This window comes from Natator depressus, chromosome 1 (assembly GCF_965152275.1).
Source record: "Natator depressus isolate rNatDep1 chromosome 1, rNatDep2.hap1, whole genome shotgun sequence".
In the NCBI taxonomy this organism is placed as follows: Eukaryota; Metazoa; Chordata; order Testudines; family Cheloniidae; genus Natator; species Natator depressus.
In genome coordinates, this window is record NC_134234.1 from 201,721,229 (window position 1) to 201,748,354 (window position 27,126).

At 44.9% G+C, this 27,126-nt stretch overlaps 1 protein-coding gene across 3 annotated transcripts in view; it reads left to right on the plus strand.

Annotated features, from left to right (window-relative positions):
- The window catches only part of VANGL1 (VANGL planar cell polarity protein 1), a 55,540-nt gene that overhangs the window by 21,477 nt on the left and 6,937 nt on the right, over positions 1 to 27,126 (plus strand). For all 3 annotated transcript variants that reach the window (XM_074974399.1, XM_074974410.1, XM_074974419.1), the window contains 3 exons: positions 20,033 to 20,166; positions 23,834 to 23,966; positions 26,031 to 26,265. In XM_074974399.1, the coding sequence (XP_074830500.1) occupies positions 20,033 to 20,166; positions 23,834 to 23,966; positions 26,031 to 26,265 (502 nt within the window). The remainder of the gene's footprint in view (positions 1 to 20,032; positions 20,167 to 23,833; positions 23,967 to 26,030; positions 26,266 to 27,126) is intronic.

The following is a 27,126-nucleotide window of genomic DNA, read 5'->3' on the forward strand; positions in this document are numbered from 1 at the left end:
GCGAGGACTGGTCTGTCTCCCAAGATCTGTGAGAGTGGGATCATTTTTCAGGATCGGTTGTAAATCTTTGATGTGCTGGAGAGGTTTTAGTTGGGGGCTGAAGGTGACAGCTAGTGGCGTTCTTTGTTATTTTCTTTGTTGGGCCTGTCCTGTAGTAGGTAACTTCTGGGTACTCTTCTGGCTCTATCAATCTGTTTTTTCACTTCAGCAGGTGGGTATTGTAATTTGTATTATTGTAGATTTGTAATCTAGATCAAGCATTCTTGTAGGTGTTTTTCTTGAAGGATTGTTTGAGGGATTGGAGCAAATGCAGTTGTATCACAGAGCTTGGCTGTAGACAATGGATCGTGTGGTGTGTCCTGGATGGAAGCTGGAGGCATGTAGGTAGGAATAGCGGTCAGTAGGTTTCCGGTATGGGGTGGTGTTTATGTGACCATCGCTTATTAGCACTGTAGTGTCCAGGAAATGGGCCACTTGTGTGGATTGGTCTAGGGTGAGGTTGATGGTGGGATGGAAATTGTTGAAATTATGGTGAAATTCCTCAAGGACTTCTTTTCCATGGGTCCAGATGATGATGATGTCATCAATGTGGCGCAAGTAGAGTAGGGGTGTTAGGGGATGAGAGCTGAGGAAGTGTTCTAAGTCAGCCATAAAAATGTTCGCATACTTTGGGGCTATGTGGGTACCCATAACAGTGCTGCTGACTTGAAGGTATACATTGTCCCCAAATGTGAAATAGTTATGGGTGAGGACAAAGTCACAAAGGTCAGCCACCAGGTTTGCCGTGACATTATCGGGGATACTGTTCCTGACAGCTTGTAGTCCATCTGTGTGTGGAATGTTGGTGTAGAGGGCTTCTACATCCATAGTGGCCAGGAGGGTGTTTTGTGGAAGATCACTGATGGATTGTAGTTTCCTCAGGAAGTCAGTGGTGTCTCGAAGATAGCTGGGAGCGTAGGGCCTGAAGAGAGAGTCCACATAGCCAGACAATCCTGCTGTCAGGGTGCCAATGCCTGAGATGATGGGGCGTCCAGGATTTCCAGGTTTATGGATCTTGGGTAGCAGATAGAATACCCCAGGTCGGGGTCCTAGGCATGTGTCTGCACAGATCTGTTCCTGTGCTTTTTCAGGGTGTTGAGCAGATGGCGTAGTTTCTTTTGGTAATCCTCAGTTGTGAACAGAGGATAATGGCCTGTAGAATGTGGAGTTAGAGAGCTGCCTAGCAGCCTCTTGTTCATATTCCAACTTATTCCTGAAGACAACAGCACCTCCTTTGTCAGCCTTTTCGATTATGATGTCTGAGTTGTTCCTGAGGCTGTTGATGGCATTGTGTTCAACACGGCTGAAGTTATGGGGCAAGTGATGCTGCTTTTCCACAATTTCAGCCCGTGCATGTCGACGACCAGTCTGTTGTTTCAACCTTCAGGAGGAGTCCACCCAGAATCCTTCTTTTTTGTAGTGTTGGTAGGAAGGATTCTGTGGGTTAGTATGTTGTTCAGAGGTGTGTTGGAAATATTCTTTGAGTCGGAGACGTCGAAAGTAGGATTCTGGGTCACCACAGAATTGTATCATGTTCGTGGGCCTGGAGGGACAAAAGACTTGCTTGGGCCCTCTCCAGGGGTGAGAGGCTAGCTCTTCTGCCTCCAGACCCATTCAGTTCTTGACCACTCTGGGCATGTCAGCAGTAGATTCTGATATGGGCAGTTGATCACTGGGAGTTGCACTGAGAGCCAGACATGTTTCACCCACCAAATAACAATCTGATCCATCTGAGTTCTGGTTGCTGTCTAGTGCCGGGTTTCCCAGACGCTTGACCTACCTGGTCCTCCCCTACCCCCACTTCCTTGTACACACAAGGAGCAACAGCTGCCTGCTGCGTCATCCAGCTGTGGGGGGTGGCCACAGCGATAGAGGTATCATACAAGTGACTGTGCCAGTGTTCTCTGAAAATCCTTGTTGCCTTCCCAGCAGCTGGTATTGTGAGCTCCTTCACACCTGGAAATGAATGCTGGTAGGAGCATTTTATTTCTTAATTCCCTTTTATGAGGGTTCATCTGTCTGGCAGCTTGCTCTGACGCAGTCTGTATTGTGCACCGGCAAAGGGAGTATCAGGATTTCTTATGGCAGTCGGAGCAGTGCCACTGTCTAACGGAGCATTTCTTTGTGACTGAATCTAGCAGCAAAGTCTGGTACTACCAGCCCGCTCCTGTTACAAATGAGCATTCTCAGAGATCTGTTGGAGGGTGATCTGGCTGTGTGCTACAGTTTTCCCTAGGTTATCACACTTAGAAATTCAACACCCACAGTCTGTCTGATTGACTGGTTTTGTGTGTGTGTGTGTTTGAAGAGCGTGGATATAACCAGCATACTCCCTTATTGCACAGATTTGCCCAGCAGGCTTTTACATACTGATTTAAATCTAGAACTGGACTTCTGCCTCCAAAAACTGACTAGGCAGTGGGTCAGAATGAAAGAATGGGAGCTGAGATGGCCTGGGTCCTATTCCTGCCTCTGCCCCATCCACTGTGTGACCCTATTCCTGTCATTTTTACCTCTATGCCTCAGTTTCCCCATCTACCTCACAGGTTTGGAGGCAAGGCTAGTGTAGTGAAAGTTAGTGCAATAGGATCCTCTCATGAGATGTGCAGTTGTAGTACACAGCTATTCTTGACAATCTGTTGAAATTGGATATGTTAATGAGATAATGATGCAGCCCTGGGGCCTTCCAAGGGAGCCTGAGCTCGTTTTTTCCAATTGTTTTGCGTCCCAAAAACATGAGTGTGGAGTGGCGAATGATGCACACCAGCCAGTGCAACAGTTGCTCTCTGCTACTAGCAGCTCCAACCAAGAGACTGGGGAGTGACCTTTATTCCCTGGAGTGATGGTTTCACATTTTTGGAATACTTGTAACTTAATAATTTAACAGTCCTGATTGTGTACTTGCAGGTGAAGGGCCTAGAGTTAATTATTAATCTCTGGCTTTCTTTTCCTCTTACTATGTGATCTCCTGAAGGGCAGACCGAGGAGCTATGTCTTCCAGACCGAGAGGTAGCAGAGGAAATGCCGTGGCTTAGTCTGCTGGGATTTTTCTCCTTGTTTTAGTTCTGCAAACTGACAGCACACAGCAGTAGATGTACAAGCACTTCAGCATACCCTGTACTTATGGGTTTGATATCTCATTTCCTCTTCCATTGTTGTCCTGCTACCCAAAAGGCTAGATGACCTTCTCTGAAGTGCCTACTGTGAACTTTTTTCAGAGTAGCAGCCATGTTAGTCTGTATCTGCAAAAAGAACAGGAGTACTTGTGGTACCTTAGAGACTAACCAATTTATTTGAGCATAAGCTTTCGTGAGCTACAGTTCATCGGATGAAAGCTCACGAAAGCTTATGCTCAAATAAATTCGTTAGTCTCTAAGGTGCCACAAGTCCTCCTTTTCTTTTTACTGTGAACTTTGTGGCCACTACAGAAAAGGCTCAGGCATCTACAAACACTGAAAAAAACAACCCCAAAACTTTTAACACAAACTCCCTGTGACAAATCATGGGGTACTAGGTTTGCATCAAAGTAGCACAAGTCCAGATCTGGTGTACAAGAAATTGTTTTGTTTTCAATAAATATGTAATTCATTACCTATCTATACATAATATTAAAAATATCAAGTAAAATGGCAGCTAATCCTAGACCCTCCCCTTAGGGAACAGGGGAGAAGTGCTAGGGAATTCAGTCTGTACTGCTGACCTTAAGTCAGACTCTGCAGACTTGTCTTCACTGCAAAGTTAATTTGACTTGAGTGTTGACCCTAACTTGAGTCCCCTCCAGTGTCGATTTGATTTAAATCAGGGCAATTTAAATCAGTGATTTAAATAATGATTTAAATCACCAAGTGGAATGCCTTGATTTAAATTATCAATTTGAATCACTTTTCCATTTGTACTTCAGTTATTTTTCTAAAGAAACGTGCATTCTCCAAGGCTGATGTAAATCAGCATGTTTTGATGGTTACAACTAAATAAGCATTTACACTAGAGTTGGTACATCTTTTTGTGACCTAGGAGGATACACTATACCTATATACATTTATTAAACAATTATACAGTTTAACGTTTTCAGATTCTTCTTGTACAGTTTAGTATGTTAGAAAATGGTGATTATTGCTGCTTTAATAGAAAATTAACTTTTTGCTCATTTGTGTCAAGCTGCATTAGGATGGTAACTGGAATTAAACACACAATGGCATTTACAATCTTTTTATTAAACAAAACAAACCCTTAATATGGTACATGACTTGTGGCACCATATTTATTAAGCTTGATCTCAAAAGTTAGATGTTTTTCCCCCCTGATTCTGTCTTTATCTAGAAAAGCAGCCTTTAACACGGTTTTTGATAAAGACTAATGGAATCAGCTTTTTTTTTTCCAATTTAAATGTCTTAACAGATAATAGGTTTAGGCCTTAACACTTTCTGTATTATACTCACATTTCATTTTAAACAGGTTTATTTTTAAAATGAAAACTTATAATAATTTAAATCATAGAAAACCTGAATTAAATTTAAAAAAAAAAAAGTTTTCCCCACCATGGTCCCCTCCACACATACAAACCTTAATCCAAGTGTACTAGTGCTTTTAACTCAAGTTGGCTGTCCTGTTTAGGGGCAGGGTATAAGCTAAAACTCGTACGAGCACAACTACTCTAGTACTGGATGCAGGCGAGTATCACTCAAGAGCCACTTGTTCTCCAGCGCCCTTCCCCCCAATTCCCCTGTGTGCTCAAGTTCTCCCGCAACTCCCTGGGAAAGAATTTATAGAGCAGTTCCTCTTATTGCAGCACTAAGAACCATGGGATGTGTTCCCAGATGTCCCAGTGACACTCACAGGGGTGAATGCAGCGCCACTGTGGACACTGAGGCTGTATCTATGCTATGGATGCTACAGCGGCATAGCTAGGGTGCTGTAGCTACACTGCTTTAATCCCACATCATAGATACTTCCTACAGCAATGAAAGAAGTTTTTTCGTTGCTACAGGAACTCCACCTCCCTGAGCGATGGTAGCTTGGTCAATGGAAACATTCTTCCATCAGCCTAGCTGTGAACACAACATGGGTTAGATTGGCTTGACTATGGCTCTTAGCAGTGTGGATTGTTCGCACCCTTGAGTGCTCTAGCTATATCGACCGAAATTTTAAGTATGGACTGGACCTGAGTCTTGTTTCGCAGTGGGCTGCTCTCACTTGAGTTGGACTAACTGGAGAGGAGTAACTCAAGTTAACTCTGCAGTCAAGACATGCCCTGCATGGGAGATTGCGATCTGGCTTGGAAATAGTGTGAGAGATGGGGTCCCTCAGAAGCACAGGGCCCTGTATGGCATAGTCTCAAAACCGCCCCCAAGAGCTGGTCTTTTGTGCACAGACCTGCACAGAAATTACAAAAGGTGTGAATTTAACCAGTTTAGTTACTTCCAAGCAAGTCTGTGTGGACTTCCAGTTTGGAAGAAAGTGGCTAATGTTGGTTTCGTTTAGTGAAAGTCTAGCCACTGACTTTAGCTGGTTCCAATCTGAAATGAATGTCCTCACCCAGACTGACAGATCAAGGAGCAATGGTCTCAAGTTGCAGTGGGGGAGGTTTAGGTTGGATATTAGTAAAAACTTTTTCACTAGGAGGGTGATGAAGCACTGGAATACGTTACCTAGGGAGGTGGTGGAATCTCCTTCCTTGGAGGTTTTTAAGGTCAGGCTTGACAAAGCCCTGGCAGGGATGATTTAGTTGGTCCTGCTTTGAGCAGGGAGTTGGACTAGATGACCTCCTGAGGTCCTTTCCAACCCTGATATTCTATGGTTCTGTGACTGACACTGAAATAACTCATCTGTTTTGGGACAGAGTAGTTACATCTCTGCAAGTCCATGTGCAGACCAAGCCTAAAATGTAGTTTAGGTTATTGCCCCTGTACGTATGTATTCAACCCCATTGTTCAGCTATGAGTAGCTTCGTGGCAAAATTTGGGGGTTTGAGAGAGAATCATGAGAAATCTCCCCAAAAGAGATTAAAGCTGTTCTAATTCAGAGTAATGGCAAACTGCCTTTGAATTCTGAATCTGCTAATCCTGGGCCCTGCCAGGAATCAAGTAATGGAAGATCCTTTCCCTGGGATGGCACTCAGTCAGGTTGCTGGCCAGGACCTGGAATGAGACCAAAGTGCTTTTGTCTTGTTGCAACAAATGAGACCCTTTAAACAAAAAGAGTCTCTTCCTACATTGATGTATGAATTTAAAACTGTTTTAATGGTTACTTAGAACATTTCCTCCTGCTTATTTACTTTGAGGTAAAACTGGGCAAATACATTAAATATAATTTCCTTCCTTAACTTTCAAAGCTATTAATGTATGTGCATGGGGGCGAATTTCCTAGTAGCGCTCCCAAAGGCTCTTCAACCATCTCACCGAGCATAAGAGAGATAATTGATTTAGCCTTACGCCCTTTTTAAAACATTATTTTTAATGAGGTTTTTTTTACGCCCTTCTAAAAACATTTATTACCTAGTGATCTGATTCAGTTTTGCATATGTACAAGAAATAGAATGTTTTTCCATATTTAAAAAGAAAAGGGAAATTGGAGGAAGGTAGAGTTTTTATATTAGGGTTTCTTCATTTGTTTTTATTTTTACTGTGTTTTTTCAGGTCTGAATCCACCGCAGGTATAAATTGGGACAAATCCACTGATGTAAATGGAGATATTTGCTTAGGCTAGTGATGAATTTGATGTAGAAGGATGAGTCTCTATACCACCACCCCACCTCAGGAGCCATAGATGTAGGGCCAGTGACCAAAAGCAGCAAGGTTAGGGTGCTTCTGTATCCTGGCTGTTTCCTGGGTGCTACGAGGTGCACAGGGGTCATGGTAGCTGGAGTGCATCTAAAAAGGGGCAGAACTTGATTGTGGGAGCCCAAGCCCCTATCCCCTTCTGTTCCTGTGCTCACCTATACACTGGCACTTAAGTCCTGGGATCCTAGGCATGAGTTTCTGTTGGGTCTGGAAGACTTTTAGGAAGTGATCAGCACTCCCTGTAGACAACTTTCATTGTTAGGAAGCAAGAAAATGGGAGGAGGTGGTGTTTACTCAATCAAGCACCAACAATATGCTCTGTACTCTTTTGGTGTCTACCTTTGTTTCTAACTCTTTATCCAAAGTGCTTTGGTGGGAGTTTAATCCAAAACTAGAAAGTTTGTCTTACGCTAAAATCCTTTTTGGAAGTTAAATGTTTCTGTGCCTCTTAAAAACACACACACACACTCACACTCTTCTTGTTGATGTTCTTTATGTGCTGGTGTCTTATGTTACTAAGAAACCTGAGAGAAAAGGGTTGTGTCTACCAGTTCGGTGGATTACTGATAACTATTGAAACAAACGTGTTCATTTTCTAGGTGTCTCTGCAGTTGCCTTTTTAAGTGCTAGTGGACAGTGTGGAGGGACAGCATTGGAGACTGCAGTCTATTTGTCTGCAGAACAAGAACAGCACTTAACACATGCCTCCCCCAGTATGGTGCCAGTTGTGTGCCTCATTCCCTGTCCTAAAGAACCCACCTCCAGAGTGGAAGTGACATTGACTCTCCATGGCCTGGTCAGTCTTTGGCACCCCTGCCAGCAATGAGGACTGTTTGTGATTTGGACATCAGGAACAGAGACCATCAACTCGCTTTCTCATAAACTCCCAGATATTGTGTGATAACTTCTGTTCGCTACAGACTTAGTCTGGATTGGAAGAGCTGACCTAGAAATGAGACTCAAACTCACTTCCAGTCTCTGGAGCCCTCCAGATCTCTTCCTCCAGCACTTCTTGGCACCTGCTGTTCCACTCTCTCCTCCTTCTGAGATCTTTCTCCTAAGACCAACTTCTGTAGCAAGCATTGATAGTCCCCAGCAGTAGTTAGCCTGCAGATTGTTCACTTGGATTGATTTAATTCAAGCTTTCAAAGAGCTAAGGGCGGATGGGTTCACATTACTGTAAGGAAGCTGGAATGACCAGCTGGCTTGTGCTGCTTCTTACTGCACCTGAGTGTGCTAAGCTGGGTGATGCTGTGCAGGTTCAGAGTGCCTGCTGAGCCGTTAATTTTGAGACTTTGTGGATCAACTTCCTGAAACCATCCCTTCGTGTAAATTGCCATCTCTGTGCTTTGGTCAGCCTTTCCCCCTAGCCTGGTCGATCAATTGATAATGGAGGCCTTTCACTGCTTAGGCCTGTTTCAGTGCTAGCAGTTGGTAGGGTGGTTTTTTTTTTTTTTTTTTTTTTTTCCAAATGAACAAGTTAGTCTTCTCTCTCACTCCCACAGGGATACAAAGCCACGGTGTGGAGACAGTCGGCATGGCACACTGGCAGCATGCTTGGCAGAATCCTAAATCTGAGCTAGCTTCTGAGATCCAGTCCCCGCCTCCTCCTAGGATTTGATCCAGCTACCGTTAGCTTCAGTAAGAACTGGCTCAAGCCTGTAATGAGGGTTTTGGGCATCTGGCCAGGCCTTGGTTCATTTCTCATTGGGTGTTCTTGGTTTGTGGTGGTGGTGTGGCTAGGGAAAGACAGTGACTTATTTCTTCTTTCTGTTCCTTGTGCCAGCCTCAAGTGTGAATTGGCAACAATAAGGTGGGCTGGCGCTCCGCTCTGTGAGCGTTAGCGGCTTTATACGTATATATTTTTAAATCTGTTCTAGGGGAATTAATGCTTAGGGCTTCTAGGTGGTATGGTAATACAAATAAATACTAACTGGACACACAGCCATTAGCTTCTAAGGCTGTGTCAATACAGCAGCTGGGAGCATGCCTTCCTGCCTGAGTAGACAGATATGCACTAGCTCTGCTCAAGCTAGCATGCCAAAAGTAGCACTCTGGACGTCATGGCACAGGCAAGCCACAGGGTGGGACAGGCTTGTACCTATGCCATTACGACCCTGCTGCTATTTTTAGTATGCTAGCTTGAGCAGAGCTAGCATGTCTGTCTCCCCTGAGTGGCTATACTCTGATACTCTGTCGATGCCTTCCAAATTTGTATTATCAGCAAATTTCACTAGCACACTGCTACTTTTTTATGCCACGGTCATTAATAAAAATATTGAGTAAGACTGGTCCCAAGACCAGACCCTGAGGACTCCATTAATAACCTCCCTTCAGCATGATAGTTTACCTTTTAGCACAACCTGTTGCCGTCTCCCCTTTAGCCAGTTCCTTATCTATCTTACAAGTCTCATACTAATCCCCGTCTTCTCTAATTAAACAATTTCCCATGTGATACTGTGTCAAATGCTTTACTTGAAGTCCAGCTATATTAAATTTGCTGCATTTCCCTTATTTAAAAAAAAAACATATTTTTCTCAAAAGAGGAAATCAAATTAGTCTGGCATGTTCTACCTTTAGTAAACCTATGTTGCATTACATTCCCTTTACCTCCAGGAACTTAATGATTCTTTCCTTCACAATTTGTTTTTAAGTCTTGCGTACTACTGAGGTCAGACTAACAGGTCTAATTGCCCAGATCTGTTTTTGTTTTGTTTTTGTTTTCCCTTTCTTAAATATAGGTATGACATTAGCTATTCTCCAGACATATGGTACTACCCCCAAATAGTTACTTATTATAATCCTTGTTCTGGACGAGCAATCTCATGTGACAGTTCTTTCAATATTCTGGGATGGAAATTATCAGGTTCCCATGATTTGAGCACCTTAAACTCTTTTTAAGTTTTTTTCCTTCCACCTCTGATGTGGTACCTTCCATTTCTATACACTCACTTCCATCAGCCATCCTGTCTTTCATGGCCATGTTCCATATTATCACCCTTATTGAAAACAGAGGCAAAGTATTCTTTTAGTTTTTGGGCATACCTAGTTTATCTTTAAACTCCTTCCCATCCACACTCTATAGCAGCCTAATCTCCTCCTCCTTTATTCTTTTTATTTATATAACTGAAAACCCCCCTCTTGCATATTTTAATTTCCTTGGCAAGAGCTAATTCAACTGGACTTTTGGCAATTCTCACTTTATTCCTCCATTTTCTAACCTCCATGATGTAGCTTTCTTTGCAGATCAGTCCCTTTTCCCATTCCCTATAGGCTCTATGCTTATACCTACTAACCTTTTTGAGGAGGCTATTAATCCAGCTGGGCCTGGAGCCTTTTCCTGCAAGTTTTGCCCCTTGCTTGGGATGCAAATGGCAGATGGAATTTCTTCAAATCAGCGATACAAAAGCTAAGTTTCCCCCACATTTAAGTCTTTGAGCTCTTCAGACTGGTTAACTTTAACTTCCCTTAAAATCATAGTTGTTCCATTTAATTTAAACTAAAGCAGCTCTTGATCACTCAATCCAAGGTTATTTCCTAGGGCCAGCTCTTCTATGATGTCCTCAGTACTTATCAAAAAGTCTAAAATTGTATCATCTCTTGTTGGTTTGGTGATGGTCTGATGAAGAAAACATATCTATCATATCCAGGAAAAACTAGACCCCATCTGTATTAGTAGCATTTATTCTCCAATCTCTATCTGGAAAGTAAGTCTCCCGTCAGGACACGGTTCCCAAAGGTAGTTCTCGCTCTCTAATGTTCTTGAAGAGATCTCTGTCCATATCTGAGTCTGACTGTTGGAGGTCTGGAGGAGACCCAAACGCTTGCCTAATACAGCCTTTCTTACAATCCTTCCCCAAAGTGATTTTGATCCAAACAGGTTGTTTTGTTCATACTGTCGCTTCTTGTCTCTTTACAATTTACCGCTTCTTTGGTGCACAGTACTACCCTACCACCGTGGCCTTTTTTCCTCCTTCTCCTAAACAGCTCTTACCCTTCAATACCTCTAGGCCAGGGGTGGGCAAACCTGCACTGGGGAACCATGGCCAATGGGAGCTTTGGGGGAGGTACCCGCAGGCGCGAAGCCCTCTGCCCCCCAACTCCCAGGGGCTGCAGAGACATGGTGCTGGCCACTTCCGGGAGCGGCATGGGGCCAGGGCAGGCAGGGAGCCTGTCTTAGCCCTGCTGCACGCTGCTGCCACCCTGGAGCCACTCAAGGTAAGCAGCGCCAGGCCGGAGCCGCACCCCAAACCCCTCTTGCACCCCAACCCCCTGCCCTGAGCCCCCTCATCCTTCCTGCACCCCAACCCCTTGCCCCAGCCCTACATTTATGGCCCTTCATGCAATTTCCCCACCCACATGTGGTCCTTGGGCCAAAAAGTTTGCCCACCCCTGCTCTAGTCCATTCATAAGTGCTATTCCACCATGTTTCTGTCATTCTTATAATATCTGGTTTGACCTCCTGCATCAGTAGTTCAAGTTCTTCCATTTTGTTGCCCGACTCCTTGCATTCATATATGAGCTCTTCAGTCGTTTTGCTCAGATCTCATCCAGTTTTTCACCTGGATTAGGTATAGTCCTTTACTAATTGTAACATCTACCTAACTGCTACTCAAATCAGTACTTTCACCTTGCTGTCCATACTCTCACCTTCTGATGTTCCTTTATCCCTTAGTATATCTTCATTTAGCTGATTTTACTGCTCTGTGTATTGAAGCCAAATGTGGAGATTTCTCAAGGTCTCTCCCAACTTTCTCCCCTAGTCTCCTAGTTTTAAAACCCTTCTTATCAATCATGCCAGCTTTGATCCCAGAAGGTTAATACTCCAGGTACTCAAGTGAAGTCCATCAATAGAGGAATGTCGTCTTTCTGTGAATGTCTCCCAGTGGTCGATCATCCCAAAGCCTTCCTCGTAGCACCAATCCTTGAATCACCTGTTCATTAACTTGTCCCTTCTTCTCTGGGGACCAGAAGTATTCTGCTGAAAATCACCCAAGCTTCCACTTTAAGTGTCTTACCCAGCATAGTGAAGTCACTCTTTGACACTGCTAGATTCTCTCTAGAATGGATATTCGTTCCGACCTGCAGCACAGTTCTCCTCGGGATCCTTTTCAGCCTCATGTCCACATCTCATAGCCTTGCTCCTCACAGACCGCACGCTCTTGTGTTCTCTGGATGTGTTGTGGTGGTGACAAGCTTGTTGATGCTGCTGACTATGGAATCCCTGATCACATAAATCTTTATTTCCTTCCCCCCCCCCCCCCCCGTGTAGGTATGAATCTCTTATGTGTTCTCTCTCTGTCCCCTGTACATCCTTATTTTTCCCCCTAAGCTCCAGTCCTTGATACCTTCATCTCTTCCTCTCTCCTGCAGGGACTGGCTTCCCTTCTTTCCTTCCTTGTCACCCTATTTTCTGCCTGCTTCTCCTTCTTGTTCCTCAGTGCAGCAGAGAATTAATAGACTTTTAAGGCTGGAAGAGACCTTTATGATCATAGTCTGACCTCCTGCATGACATAAATCCATAGAACTTCACCCATTAACTCTTGCATCAAGCCCATAACTTTTGGCTGAGCATATCTGTTGGACATCGAATCTTGACTTACACTGAAAGTAATGGAGAATCTACCACATCCCTTGGTATGTTCCACTATTAATTATCCTCACTGTTTAAATGTGCACCTTACTTCTAGTCTAAATGTATCTGACTTCAGCTTCCAGCCATTGGATCTTGCTATGTCTTTGTCTGCTAGATTAGAGAACACTTTGCCCTCATATCTTCTCCACGTATAGGTACTTTCTTATACTGGGGAGTAAAATGTTTGGCTATTTGGTTGTGGAGGGACTAGTGAAGTGTGACACATCTTACTGGTCATTTTCTGTCCCTGACAAGCCAGCGTCTTATTGGACCTTTTAAATCGTATCCCCCTTCACACACACCAACAGTATCTTTGAATTTTGCCATGACTTATTGTACTAGTTGCGTTCTCAAACTTCTAGAGCTAAAACCAATGCCTCTTACCATCTGAAAGTAGCTTGTACTCCATCTTACAAATGGCAGGAAAACATTAATCTTGAACTCTGTCAATTGAAGTCTCCACTACTAAAACTGCCTGTTGCAGAATTGCTTAGTGGGCAGTCCAGTACAAATGCTCTAAAGACCATAAACGTCACCAAGCTCCTGGCCTGGTCAGTTTCTCAGAATAAAAGTTTCAACCACTGTGTGTCGGTAATATAGAGTGTTACAGGATTTATAGAACTGCTGTGAAAGCGTTCTGGATTAAACTGTGGACTTGAACATTGGCCTGGGAATATTTGTACAGTTACTTTTTAAAAATAGCTTGTTCTGGACACTTCATTTGAAGTAGTGCTTTATTTTTTTTTTAAAAAAAAGGTTTGCTGATGTCGTGCTGCAATGAAGCTTCCTTTTTAAAATGTAATTTTTCATGCTGTTTTTATCTCCAATGTGGACTAAATTTTATTTATTTATTTTTAAATAAGCTAACCGCATTTGTGGTAGACTTATAAAGACTTTTTTAAAAAAAGTATCGGATGAAAAAAGTCTGTTTCCTGAAAATTTTAATTGAGGTTGTACAAAATCCCTACTGAACTGTTACCAGGGATGTTTTGCACACAGTATTTTGTATGAGGTTTTTATCTTGTTAAATATGTAACTTGATGTTCGGTGTGATGTATGCCAAAAAATATTTGGGGTGTTCAAAGCAGCTGAGAAAAAACCCTGCTGCTGGAAACTTAACTAATGCATTTCCTGACTAATGTTGCAGTGTGTTGTTTTTTTAAAAAAAATCCAGCTAGCGTTGCATTAATATAGGTGTCTTGCACTTAATTTCCTAAACTGTCTGCCTTTAAAGGGAGGGAAGAAGCTGACATAGGAAGCGATTCCTGGAGCCAGTCCAACAAATCCCTCATACTTGTATGAAGTACGTGTTCCTTCAACTGAACCATTAGCACGCATTCAATTAATAGAGCCAAGGATGAAGTGTTTACAAGAACTGTTCTGTTGCTGCCATACAGTCAGCAGGGGAGCAGGCTGGGGACTCCTTCCCACCCGGGACACGGTAAATCCAAGGATTGGCCGTGTGGATCCCCTCCCTAGCTGAGAAGAATGTCCAACAATTGCCTGGGGTCCTGCTCCTTAGTCATGTATTTAAAATAAATTCTGGCCATCCCAGTGCATTTCCTGGGCAGGCTTGCGGGGTGAGGAATTCTGCGCACTTATTCTTAGTTGCCTGTAGGCTTCAGAGGTGGTGGTCTGACAAGAAAATGTGGTTTTCCTCTCGTTTGAGAGAATGAGACCACAGCCCAAGTAAACTAAAGCGGAATATTGTTGCGGTTGCACTACTCTGACGATCTTGTTCTGACGCAATAGTTGAACGTGTTTCTTAAGTCGTTTTACGTGTGTGTGCTCAGATATAAAACCGAAACGCTGCTCCCACTGCCTCCAGTTTGACACCACCTTAACCCTGCGCCCTGACAGCCACCTGGGTCAACGGAAGAGCACAATAACCTTCCCCTCCCTTAACCTCTTCTTCCAACCAGGAGCAAGTACTTCCTGGATCAGTGGTGCTGCCCAGAGCACAGTGCGGGTACATATGAATGATGCTGACTTGGAGTTGTGGTAGGCACAGGGAACACAGCACATTTATTGAGAGAGGGGTAAAGTCCTGTGATGTTCCTGTTCCATACTGCCATCCCTACAGGGGCAGATTCCAGTTTGTGTGGGAAGTATCCTCTTCATCCTGGGTTTCCAGGTTTTGCAACACTTACGTTTTGGGAACTACACTGTAATATCCTTGCAGGACATGGCAAGCACAGGGCAGTGCTGAGTGGCTTTGGCCTCCGTGCTTGCAAGGGGGTTTTGTGTGTGAATTTCCCTTGGTTTTTGAGAAAGTGGGAGTAACGAGGGGGTCAAAGTTGAGGGACAGTTTTGGGAAGATGGGGAAAGTTTCCTGGGCATTTCTCACAGCCCCTCAGCTACCAGCGGGAGGCAGTGCCAGGGGATGAGAGTAGTCCTGAACTGGCTTACCCCTACGTGTACCCAGCGGATCCATATGTTTTAGACTTGCTGTTGATCACCTACACTAGATGAGCTCAGGGCAGCCCAGTGATTTGACATCTCTGTGGATATGGCCTTGGTACAGAGGCTTGGTACAGAGCCCATGTGCACAAAACTAATCACAGGAATCTGCCTAGAAGGGGACTCGAACTCATGGTCATTGGGACTGCATTTTGGTGCCACTCTCCCTAAGCCATCAGCTGCGTGAGGGTGTCTCACTGAGCTCTTCCTTGAGGATCCAGAGCTCAGTTTCTGCTTCTGCCTGGTCTCAGTATCGTGACTGAGCATGGAGCGTGTGTCCTCTCAGCTACCCACCTCAGTTTCAGTGCATTGTGCCAGTTTCTAGAGCACTAGAAAATTTAAAAGTAGGTCATTTGGGGGAGAAACTTCTCTCAGGAACACTTTGACCAAACAGACCCCATTTTGCACCACTAACACAACCCAGGTCTATCAACTGGCACAGGAGTTGTCAGGCCCATCTGAGTGCTCCTGTGGATTTTAGATACTTTGTTTAGAGCCACCTCTTCAGAAACCTCTGCTCAACCTTACCTGGGTGCTGGAAGGGTTGCCCAGTAACATACCTGGGAAGACAGGGACTCCAGTGGTTAAAAGTCTAGCTGTGCATGTCTGTGCACTGTTACTTGTTGCGGATTTGATTCGGACATAACTGCTGGGATTGCCTTTCTCTGCTCTAAGCTTCATCCTAGCATTTCTGGTCTTCTGCAAAGCTTCCAAGAAGAATCTTCTCCTTGAAAAGAGACTTCAGTCACAGCGTGATTAAGTCCATCACTGAAGCCAAGGTTAATGCCATTTTGGCCTGCAAGTTGCAAAGCGTTTCGTGATCTCCTAAAACTGAAATCACATTTAGCACCAAGTTTCCAAGTGCGGCTGTTCCTGAGTTACCTATGGCAGGAGGGGGAAGTGTTTCGCACAAAGAAAAAACAAATCCCTTCTACTCAGGGGCATTATAACATTTAATTCATTACTGTTTTGTAAAGGGCTTTGCAATCCTCAGATGCAACATATTACTGAAGTTATATCTGCTTATTGGCTTCCCCTAGTCGCAGCATGCTTTGACATGACCTTCTTACTGATTTCACATCACAATATCCAGGAACTTATCTACATTAGGAATATCCTGATTTCTGCAGCCTAGACAAAGGGCAAGTGTTTTCTGCCTTGCTCCAACAGTGATTTGAGGCTGACCTCATGTTGTAAAACACTGAAATTCTTGATGAAGTTTGCTTTACGCTGTTGTAGGTTAGCATTATGCTAGAGCATGCTTTATCTCGTAGCCTATTCTACTGGATGCTGTCATATGTAGGATACAGGTGAGACTTCCAGTTGCAGGCATCTGAATGGGTCATTTCAGTACAGTGCACGGAAATCTTCCCAGCCCATCCCCTTATTTTAATTGTAAATGGAAGGAATAACTTGCAGGGGTGCTGGGTGAAGTGTTACCAGCTAACATAGGGCTGAACTCCTTGTAGAGATGCTCTGCCAGGAAAGTCTCAGAACGTTGGCCTGGGACCTTAGCCAGTTTCCATTCGATCTGGAGTCCAGGGTGTGTGGGAGGAGAGGAGCAGGCTTTCTGCAGCAGCCACTTTACTTCTCTGTGCATTACTAAAGAAGCAACGTAACCTGCCTGCAGCAGAAAGTCTCAGAGAATATAAAATCAGAGCTGAATTTTGTGTGTGTATTTAGCATTCTACTCTAGTCAATTCACTTACCCATCTTAATCCCTCCCTCTAAGGCAGGGGTTCTCAACCTTTTTCGCTCTTAAATCCCCCCCCCACACACACACACATACTATAAAAACTCCATAGCCCATCTCTGCCACAACAACTGTTTGTCTGCATATAGAAGCCAGGGCCAGCGTTAGGGGGTAGCAAGCAGGGCAACTGCCCAGGCCCCATGCCACATGGGGCACCGCGAAGCTAAGTTGCTCAGGCTTCAGCCCTGGGTGGCGGGGCTCAGGGCCCTGGGCTTTAGCCCCATGCAGTGGGGCTTCAGTTTTCTGCCATGGGCCCCAGCAAATCTAAAGATGGCTACGCTTGGTGGCCCCCGGACCCCTGGTTGAGAACCACTGCTCTAAGGCTTTCCATCTACTCAAGGCTACACTAGTCCCTGCACTTTCCCCCAATTACATCTGGCCACTATGCATTCCTTCTCTGTGCCTTTTTCTCACCGCTGTGGGAAGGGCTGGGTGTGTATTTGGGGGTGGGGGATTCTTGTTGCTTTATAGCTCGTAAGGCAGAGCAGAAATAGTTTTCCTACTGCACAGTTGAGGGCGGAGCTTCCCCTTGAAGTGGGTAGAGAGGTTGAGCAATACAGCCTGGAGGCTCTGATTCAACCATTTGCTCACTCTTCTAATTATTGTGACCCTTCTAATTTTCTTATCTGTACCATCGGTGTCTTAAAAAAATTCAAGAGAATTTAGCTTTAAACCAAACACAAAGCCCTGCAAGTGAAATTCTAGCTGTTTCCTAATTTCATGCCCACGTGACTGTATGTGAGCCAGAGTTGGGCTGACAGGAGGATTTAGGAAACAAACTTTACTAACATACTCTGTAGCAGCTCTGGAGTGGGGAGGGACCTGTAGTTGAACAGACCCCACTGAAGGGGATGTCTTAGAGTGTCTATGTGGTAGTGACATTTTTTTGCAAGTTAAATTCTTTCTTTCTTTTGCGGGGGGGTCATTGGGGTATAGGGGATGTCTACATTTTAATGTTCTTTCTAGATTGCAGGAAAATTGTTACATTAAAGTTAACAAAATTCTTTCTCGCAGCTATATTGCCCCTGCTCACTGAGGGGTGAGTCACTCAACACACCACCTCCCTGGAGATGCTCCGCCCATTTTCATGTAGTCTTATGCAGCCGAAACTGTCCACAAGCAGAGCAGGAGCATGACGGTCTGTGTTCTAACTTTGTTCTCAGGAGCTCGTTGCTTTCCAAACCCTTCGCCTTTCCAGGCATGTGGGTGAAACTTTGGGAAGCTTGAGCAAAAAAAGTTGTCATGTGTAAGTATGATGGGGGGGACAATAGGCACTTATTTAACAGCCCCCCAGTTAGAATGACTGGGGTTGACCAACAGAAATTTGGCAGGGAAATCACCCTTGTGGAGGAGAGACACCGTTGAAACTTCAGGTGAAAATTTGGTTTTGATTTGTCATTGGGTGAACCGTTGAGAACTGTGTTCTGTGTGCGTGGTTCATTTTATGCAACTTTCTCACCAAGACTTAAATTTTCAACAGTGAATGGTGGAGTGGAGCTTGGGGGAGAAATATCTCAAAGATTGAGATGCTTTTAAGGGGACCATTCAGAAAGTGGCAAGCACTTGCCTTCTGAAAATCAAACACCTTTCAGGTGTCTCAAGTTGGAGCCTCAAGAATCAAGTCTAAAATCACTGTTCACTTTTGAAAATCTAAACCTGAGCTTTTAATGTACACAGCTAAGGAAAGCAACTTAGCTGTGCAGTGAAACTTAATGAGGAAGGTGCCCAATGAAAGAGGAACAGCTTGCTCTGCTCACCCTAGGTAGTTGAACAGGTATCTGGATTTTGACATTTTTTTGGAAGGCTATTTATGTATTATGTGGGCTCAGAGTAGCATGGTTTGAAGGCTTTTATCAACATTAGACACACAAGCAAAGTAACTTGTCCAAATTCATACAGTGAGTCAGTGGCAGAGCTGAGAATAGACTCCAAATGCCATTTCTTGATTCGAACCTTTCCTGCAATGCTGTCCTTCCTATGCATACGTGTCCTACAACCACCACCTTATAACACGTGTGAGAATCATCTGCTGTTGTTTTCATGGGGGAGTTTGCTTGTTAATGACAAATGTAATTTAATTAAAACAGGTTAGGTTGGTTCTAGGAGCTAAAGTGCTCACTGTTGAGTTCAACTCCTTGTGAGTTAAAAGTGAAACCATCATGGTGTTCTTGGCTGGTTCCCCGGGTAGTGACATGAAGAAATCTCTACTGATGGTCTGTTGAGGGGGATGCTGAGGACAACGGTACATTGGCAGAGCTGTGTGATGGGAGCTAAGGGCTTGTCTACACTGTGCAGTCACAGCCTTGTCACTAAAAGTCAGCATGTGTAAACGCTCTGTCGGTATTTTGTCGGCACTTTTGCCAACAAAATACTTCCAGCCCCTTGAGCGGCGTTAGCTTTGTCGGCAGGAGAGTGCTCCTACCGGCAAAGCTGCGTTCACACTACCGCTTGCGTCGGCAAAACTTTTGTCTTTCGCGGGGGGGCTTTAAGTATCCGTGAAAGACACAAGTTTTGTCGACAACTTTGCAGTGTAGACAAGCCCTAATCTGTGGAGCATCTCCCTGCACCGTGCCTGATTTAGCCCTGGGCCATGGCTCATTTTGAAACACTTCAGCTTGTAATGTCTTTAAACAATGCCTATCTTTATATTTTGCTTGACAAGCTGATTATGAGGAAAGGAAACCTTGCAGCTGAGCACTTTTTTGTGTTTGCTTTGCTTGTGTTGGCTGTTATATTAGGAATAGAAGCCAACTCCAAGGGAGGAGGTGACACTGTTTTACGTCCCAGCCCTAGTGTGGGATGTAATCAGAAATTGTGAATGTTGCTATAATGCAGCCATACTACCTCCAGGCTGTGATCTTATCTGATCTCACAAGTTGTAAAGACTGTGCCATGTCAGTATTTGGGTGAGACACATCTCAAGAACCACTAGGTGCTGCAAGAAGTAGTATAGAAGATTTGGAGGGGAAAGCCTCAATCAGTACCGAACCAGTGCCTCAACCTGAGGCTGACTGGCTGGCTAATATGAGCTAGTACTGCATCAAAGCCAAGATGAGATGAGCTATTGTTTTCCAGGCTGTCTACAGATTTGAAGAGGATACTATGTCAGTTTACACCCTGTTTACATTTAAGAAGCTTTTCTTAGCAACTGTAAAGGCAAACGCTTCACTCAAAAAATGAAAGCTAGAAGATCCTGGAACCCAATTCCGCAAGTCGTGGAGTCTGACAGATTTGTCAGTTGCAGAATTGCATAGTACGCAGAGCCATGACGCTAACAACCACTTTCCCATTAATGGGGTTATCTGTGTTTCTCTATATAATGTTAAGTTGTCAGTTTTAAAATGTTTTGTTGCATTTTATTTCTAGCATCCAGCGAGCTGCATTGGTGGTTCTGGAAAACTACTACAGAGATTTCACCATCTATAACCCGAGCTTGTTAATGGCCTCCAAGTCTCGTGCAGCCAAACACATGGCTGGCCTGAAAGTCTACAATGTGGATGGTAGGTGAGGTGGAATAGTTGCTGAGAATTGATGTGTGGGGTGGAGACGAGCAGGACTTGTTATCCTTTGTTCCAGGCACATGCCCTACCTTCTCACCATCCAAAATTCTTGTCAGAAATCTTCCTACCACTTCTGAGTACATTGCTCCCAGATCACTTCAGGCTTACAAAGCACAATAGAACTTTGTCTTGACTAGGAAAAGTGGCCAAGTTTAGGTCAGGTTTAGCTAGTATGTATTAGCTAAGCCCAATTTTAATTTGATTGTACTTCCTACTCAACACAAAGCCTAGATGGGTATGGCACTTTATAGGTAAATATAAGGACGGGCTTAGTGTCCTGCAAGCCTTTGTGAGCTTAGGGCTTGTCTTCACAAGTTGTACCAATTTAAAGGGGTGTTTCTTCAAAAGATGTAGTTAAACCATTGTGAGGCCCTTTGTGACCCCTCTGAACCTGATTTAAACTAAACTTGACTCCATTCTTTGCTGATTAAATCTAAATAAGCCAGGTTTAAAGGAGCAGAGGTTGTGTCAGGACACACACAGCCTTGATAAAATCAGGTGTTCCAGTAATCGGGTAGCTTCAGTTCTATGGGGAAGCTTTTAAACTCCACAGGGCTGAAGCTAAAATACAAAGGAGAGAGGCTGTCCCAGGAAACACGGCCACCTTTAATTTCACAGGCGTTGGAAAAATCAGGGCTGCATTATACATGTGTGGATTAGCACTGAAAGGCTTTGCAGCAGGATGTGTTCAGAGGGGATTTGACTTTGCAGAGAGCGACTGTTTTCCACGCACAGCAGGAATGCGGGAGATGAATCTAAGACTTCTTCTGCCGTCTTTCGCACATGGCTTATATCTTGCTTTGCATTGTTCGGTGCTCCCAAAGGGTTCAGAGGTTGTGTGGATGCTTCTCCAAACCTCCTCTGAACCTTTAGAGACAGCAAAAATTGGACCTGGAAATGTTGCCAGAGCAGCCTCCTCTAGTGAGACCTACTGCTGATGGTGGGCCCAGAAACCCGGAGGGGGCAGCTTTGTTTTGTAGCACTTCTGGTCCTGGCTAGTGCAGGAAGTGCAGAGTGGTGTGAAATAGTAAGTAACATCAGTAACAAGGGATGTAAGCTAGCATATTCTGTTGTAGAAATGGGCTATGTTTGTGTGTATGTGGGGGGGGGGGGTGTCTTGGAGAAAAAATAAACCATTTTGACCAGGTGGAAACTTTCTCTTTCATTCTGGTCATGGGCTAGTGTCAGGGGGGAACTTACCTTCTGGACAAGTATTTCCAAATTTGATTCCGCGAAAGTATTCCCAGCCTTTTCAGGTTGTAAGGTATTAGCCTTAATTAATGTCATGTTTTCCAGTTACCATCTTGCCTCTCTTCTAGTGCAGTTGCAGCATAACTGTAGAAGGTGGCATGGCACAACTGGTGCAGGAAGAGGCTAATGATGTATACCACTGGAAAGCTGGGACTCCAAACTTTCAGAGGAAAAATCCGTGATTTTTTTTCTAACACTAGCAGTCTGTGAGCTAGCATAATTTAAAATCCGAACTCAAGTAGACAAAAGCAAGCTAGGGATCTGGATGGGATGCTTTTTCAGTTCCAAAATCTTTCAGTCTGGCAGGGCTAGAAACAAGTGCTTCATGACATTGGATAGGAGGAACTCCCAACTTTCCAGGAGCATAAAGCATTTATTTGTGGCACTAGTGGCTTCTAACACAGGATCTTACAATCGTTGTCAATTCCTTGGTCTCTCAGTACTTCTTGGCTTTATTGCCGTAATGAATACAGCAGGGCTTTAGCCGTTGCAATATACTGTGCAATCCCAGAGTTTGCAGAGGTATTGGATAGCTTCTCTTGCTACGCAGCAGGGTTTTTTTAATGCACACTGAACTCAGTGGCATAGAAGCATATCCTTTAGAAGAATTCCTGTGGATTTACTAAGTGGACTGTGTAGCTCTAGCCAGGACCCTCTTAGCAGAGGAACAATCTGTCTCGCATGCTCTCCGCGTGAGAGGACAGTAATGCTGTTGAGACTTCTAATTTGTTGGCAGCCTTTGAGTTTGGTGTTACAGCAGCTGGGGGGGGGGGGTGTCCGTCTTGCTTAAGTCCCTATTGTGCTGGCAAAATGGGAGCTAGCCCAAAGGCTGTATTTTCATCACCATGCATGATGAATCAGACAATTAATAACTCTAAACCAAACTGGAACTGCGCCTCTCCTAAGCCGTACCACTACACATCGCGGCTGTCAAATGAAATCTAAAGTGTTTAATCTTGAGAAGCTGTTTGTTTGAATTCCTAGACTATCCATCATTAAACATCAAACTTATGTCTTGGAACTTAAAAAAAACCTTCCTTTTTTAAAGAAAAAAGCAGCCTTTATTGTGTGAGCAGAGCATTCTTGGGACTGTCTACCCTACAGAATTGATAATGCTTAAAGACTGCCAGTTTAATGGCATAGACTGGCTCTTAAAGCATAAAGAACAGGAGTACTTGTGGCCCCTTAGAGACTAACAAATTTATTTGAGCATAAGCTTTCGTGGGCTAAAACCCACTTCATCGGATGCATGCAGTGGAAAATACAGTATACTGCATGCATCCGATGAAGTGGGTTTTAGCCCACAAAAGCTTATGCTCAAATAAATTTTTTAGTTTTTAAGGTGCCACAAGTACTCCTCAGTCTGAATCAGCATAAAGAACAACACGGCTACCACTCTTAAAGCATAGTTACAGTCAGAAAAGTGGCTTTTAAAAATGTATACATTTTGGGGGTGGTTTTATATGTCTCTTTCTCTGACTCCAGGTCTGATGTGCTTTGTTCATCAAATGACAACACTTTTCCCTAACTCATAGCGCTGCAGGCTGCATGTGGGATCACAGAACCTAGCTGGGCCATTCCTGCATTTTAAAGCATCACTAGTAATCAAGTGATAAATACTTACTTGATACTGATGTGCGATGTAGAGCAGACTCCAGCTCCTTTTCCTAGAGCTAAGTGGGCTCTGCTAATAGGCATAAAAACTCTTGAGACAGATGTAACTTTCAGCCCCACAGAGAACCAGTATGGAGCCCAGAGTTACATTCTGCAGAGTCACTTCTCTGACAGTAACTACATTTTTGAAAGTGTCTGTCTTTTTTCTGAAGATGATGCCACTGCCCAGACATCCCAGTGTTTTCCTGTGTGTGGCTGTTGTGTCCATGTCTCTTGATGTTCTTCTTTTCTGTCTGTCTTTCTCCCCCTCCCAACTCCTCTTGTGCTCTCTCATTGTCTTGTTGCTGAAATGTGATGTGTTCCAGCTGCCCTTGTGGCCAAACTGAAAATGTATATAGCGGATGGTAAGTAACATCCTTAGCACTCTGTTTCCTAGTTTGTGTAGTCAGTCACTGTAACTGTTCGGCTACTTCATCCCCTCTGAATTCTCTCTCCCATCTCCACTGACTGCAGCACTTGGAGTGGACAGGAAATATTCCCTCCATATGCACGCTTCCCAGGGAGAGTATCTGCAGGGAGGGTTTTTCACCCCCTTCCCCCCCCCCCCCCCCCAGAGCATTGGGCAGGAACAGCCCAACTTGGCCCACAAATTGCCTGTGACAGGCACTCTTGGATTTTGAGCCTTTTCAGCTCCCATTCTGCAACAGTAAAGTCTTCCTCTGACTTCTGTTTCCCCTTGAAGGCCCAGGTAACAATGCTGCTGGCCAGTCCCGGGCCATGATTGCTGCTGCTGCCCGGCGCAGAGACTCCAGTCACAATGAGCTTTACTATGAAGAAGCAGACCATGATCGCAGAGTTAAAAAACGTCGAGCAAGGTAATGCTGTCTCCTTCACGTTGTAGCGATTGTTTCCTGCTGCAGTCAGTTTGCTGGCCTGCTGGATTCTCTAACTGTATCTGAACAGCTGGGTGGGCCCATAAAAGAGGGGAATCGGATTGAGAGGTTTTTGTTGACGGGACTGAGTGTTTGGTATAAAGTCCTTTATATTAAATAGGTATAGGAGAAAACAGACACCCAGGGGCGCCAATGGCTTGTGACAGGAAGTGCTTAGAGAAATGCATACGCAAAGAACATGTGTAAATGTTCCAGATCAGCTAACAGAATGTTAGGGATTAGGGAAGGGTCCAGTGCCTGCGAAATCCATAACAGCTCAGTGCATGAAATCCCATTATTTCCCCAAGTAATCCAAGGGCTGAATCCATAGCGCTGTCAGTGCCACCTGGTCTCTACAGGGAGGAATTCTCCCTCCTTCGGAAGCCGGTGAATGCAGCATTTGATATGGCAATGCAACACTTCAGCTTAAACTCAGTCTTGCTGTCCATCTGAACAGGTCTGGTAGAGGCAGGGACATGACTAGCTGGATGTTTCTGCTGGAATGGTGGTCTGTGCATTACCAGTTCAGCATGTTGATTGCAGGGTGTTGTTCACCTTCAGAATTAACACCCAACTGAAACTAACCTGGGTAGGTAGCACCTCTGAGCTATTGTCTGAGGCAGGTCACCTGCAGCAGGCTGACGTCCCTGAGCTGAGTCGCAGTGTAACCAGAGAGACTAAACGAGTTGCCCTAACTGAGAGTTTAGAGTCAGCAGTAAAGTGCTGATAGGAGGTCTGTCTCCATGCTGGCTCAGCCTGACCCCTTGCTGCTGGTCAGGCTTTCTCCAGTCTCTCGGCAAAAAGGGAAGCATGTGTCTCTGGGCTTCCACAGGCTTCCTTCTGTGTAATCTAGCAACTTTGGTTCTTTTCACATACTCACTGAGCTCAGCTGGAGCAGCTGCTGGCTTAAAGACAAACCATCATTTAGCGGGAGATGCTGCCTGCTGGCGTATACATGGGGAATCTTTCTAAAACCATCAAAACCTAACTAAAAAGAGCTCTGAGGACCTCCTGATGTTTCCTACATGTGTCTGACTGAAGCTTCCTGTGTGTCTGGCTCGTCTGTGATATTTCTGTCTTCCTACGCGTGATCAGGCTGACAGTGCAGCTTCTCCTTGCATTAATATCTAAAGGTTTTATATGCAGGGCATTGTAGAAAAGTCGTTATTAGTGACTTAATTCCATTCATTTAATCCAATGTGAAACATGAGTATTTTACAATCCAACAGCTTTCCTTTAACTGCACTATTCTCTTTTACTCGTTCAACACGGGTAGGGTAGCTTTTGAACATCCTCTGGCATCTGTGTTGCTTTGCTCCAGGGGGGTCTGAGTTTGTTTGCACAGCTGTGCTGAAACAGGGATAGTTTGCATAGGATGCGTTCTTGGCTGCAAGTGCCCTGAGCTAGGGCAGGGAACAACCCAACCCTTGCCGGATGCAGGGCCACTTGGGCAACTTGCCAGGAGCCTGAGGACTGCAACCCGGTTTGTATAAAATGGAATAGAGTGCAGGTCATGAACAGGGAGAGGTGTGTGGAGACTGTGGGTCCCAGTGTATGCAGCGCTCTATCTTGGGCCAAGCACCTTCCCCCAGATCAAAATTGGAGTAATGCATGCTGGTTCCACTACTCTCGTACCGCTGTACTCAATATGAGAGCAGCTGTGGGCCAAAGTTACAAATGGAGGCAGGACTGTCTAGTGACCTGAACACAAGACTGGGGCCAGGAACTCTTGGGTTTTAATCCTGGCTTTGTCACTGATGTGCTGGGTGATTTTCTGAGCGAGAAAAAGCAAACTCCCATTCACCTCTCCATGCCTCCATCTCCCCCTTTGCGGAAGGGGTTAAGTGACTTGCCTGACGTGTCACGCTGGGCCAGCAGCAGAGCCAGGAACAGAGTCCAGATCTCCTGACTCCCGAGCAATCTGTGCCCTAACCACATAACCTTCCGTCCTCCCGGGTGGTGAATCTGGCTTCCTTGTGTCTTTTTTTTTTTTTTTTTTCCCTCTAGGCTTGTGGTTGCAGTGGAAGAGGCTTTCACTCACATTAAACGTCTCCAGGCGGAGGAACAGCAGAAAGCTCCAGGTGAAGTGATGGATCCCCGTGAGGCAGCCCAGACAATTTTCCCATCCATGGCGAGGGCTCTGCAGAAATACCTTCGCACCACCCGGCAGCAGCACTACCACAGTATGGAGAGCATCCTGCAGCACCTGGCCTTCTGCATCACCAACAACATGACGCCCAAGGTAACGCTGCCTTCAGCGGAGAGCCAGAGAGCTGCAGGAAGTGTGTATGTTAGGGAAAGTGGGCGTCAGGCAGAGAGTAATGAGACTCGAGGGCTGCTATTGATGATACAGTTGGTACATTTCAGTCCTTTGCTTGTAACTTGGCTTTAGGTCTTGGAGTGAACTCAGACCCCACTGCCCCTTCTCCTGTCTGCCTTTTTAAGCTGTGAGCATCAATGAGCTATGATCACCGCAATTCTAACAAGCCGAGTGGGGTCAGGCCTGGCTGATCCTTGGTTTGGAGACCTCCAAGGAAAGCACAGATTGCTACAGGAAGTGGGGTTAGCAATTCAGTAGGGAGCTCTCTAGCTCTGTGCCTTAAGGTGGTGGAAGGGGTGGAGTGGGTGATTCAGGAAGGAGCAATTTTCCCGCTGCCAGCACTGACCTCAGAGGCGCAGTGTTGGGGGTGCTATTCTTTGGATTGGATTTCTACCCAAGGAGCTGTGGCCGCTAAAGACCCCGTGGCACGTTTGTGTGTGTGTGTGTGCATGAATAGGAGTGTTAGTGTTCATGTCCTGGCCAAACCCCCAGTTCGTATGACTGCATTCTGCCTCCCTACTTTTCCTTGCAGATGCAGCAGCATAATTATGCTTCACTTCCTGCCCTAAGTTGCTGTGCAACTGTTAAATGGCTGCCACAGTCCTTTCCAGAGGGGGCTGCATTTGAGTGCTGGGTGAAGTGAGGCTTGGTGCTTTACATATAGTCCTCTTTGGGATAAAGGCTGCTGCAGAAATGCAAAAGCACTTACTATCTTACCCCGTATTAGTAGCCATATGTGATAGTAGCAGGGACACTGTGGGCAGGACGGGCGTTTAGGCTGGC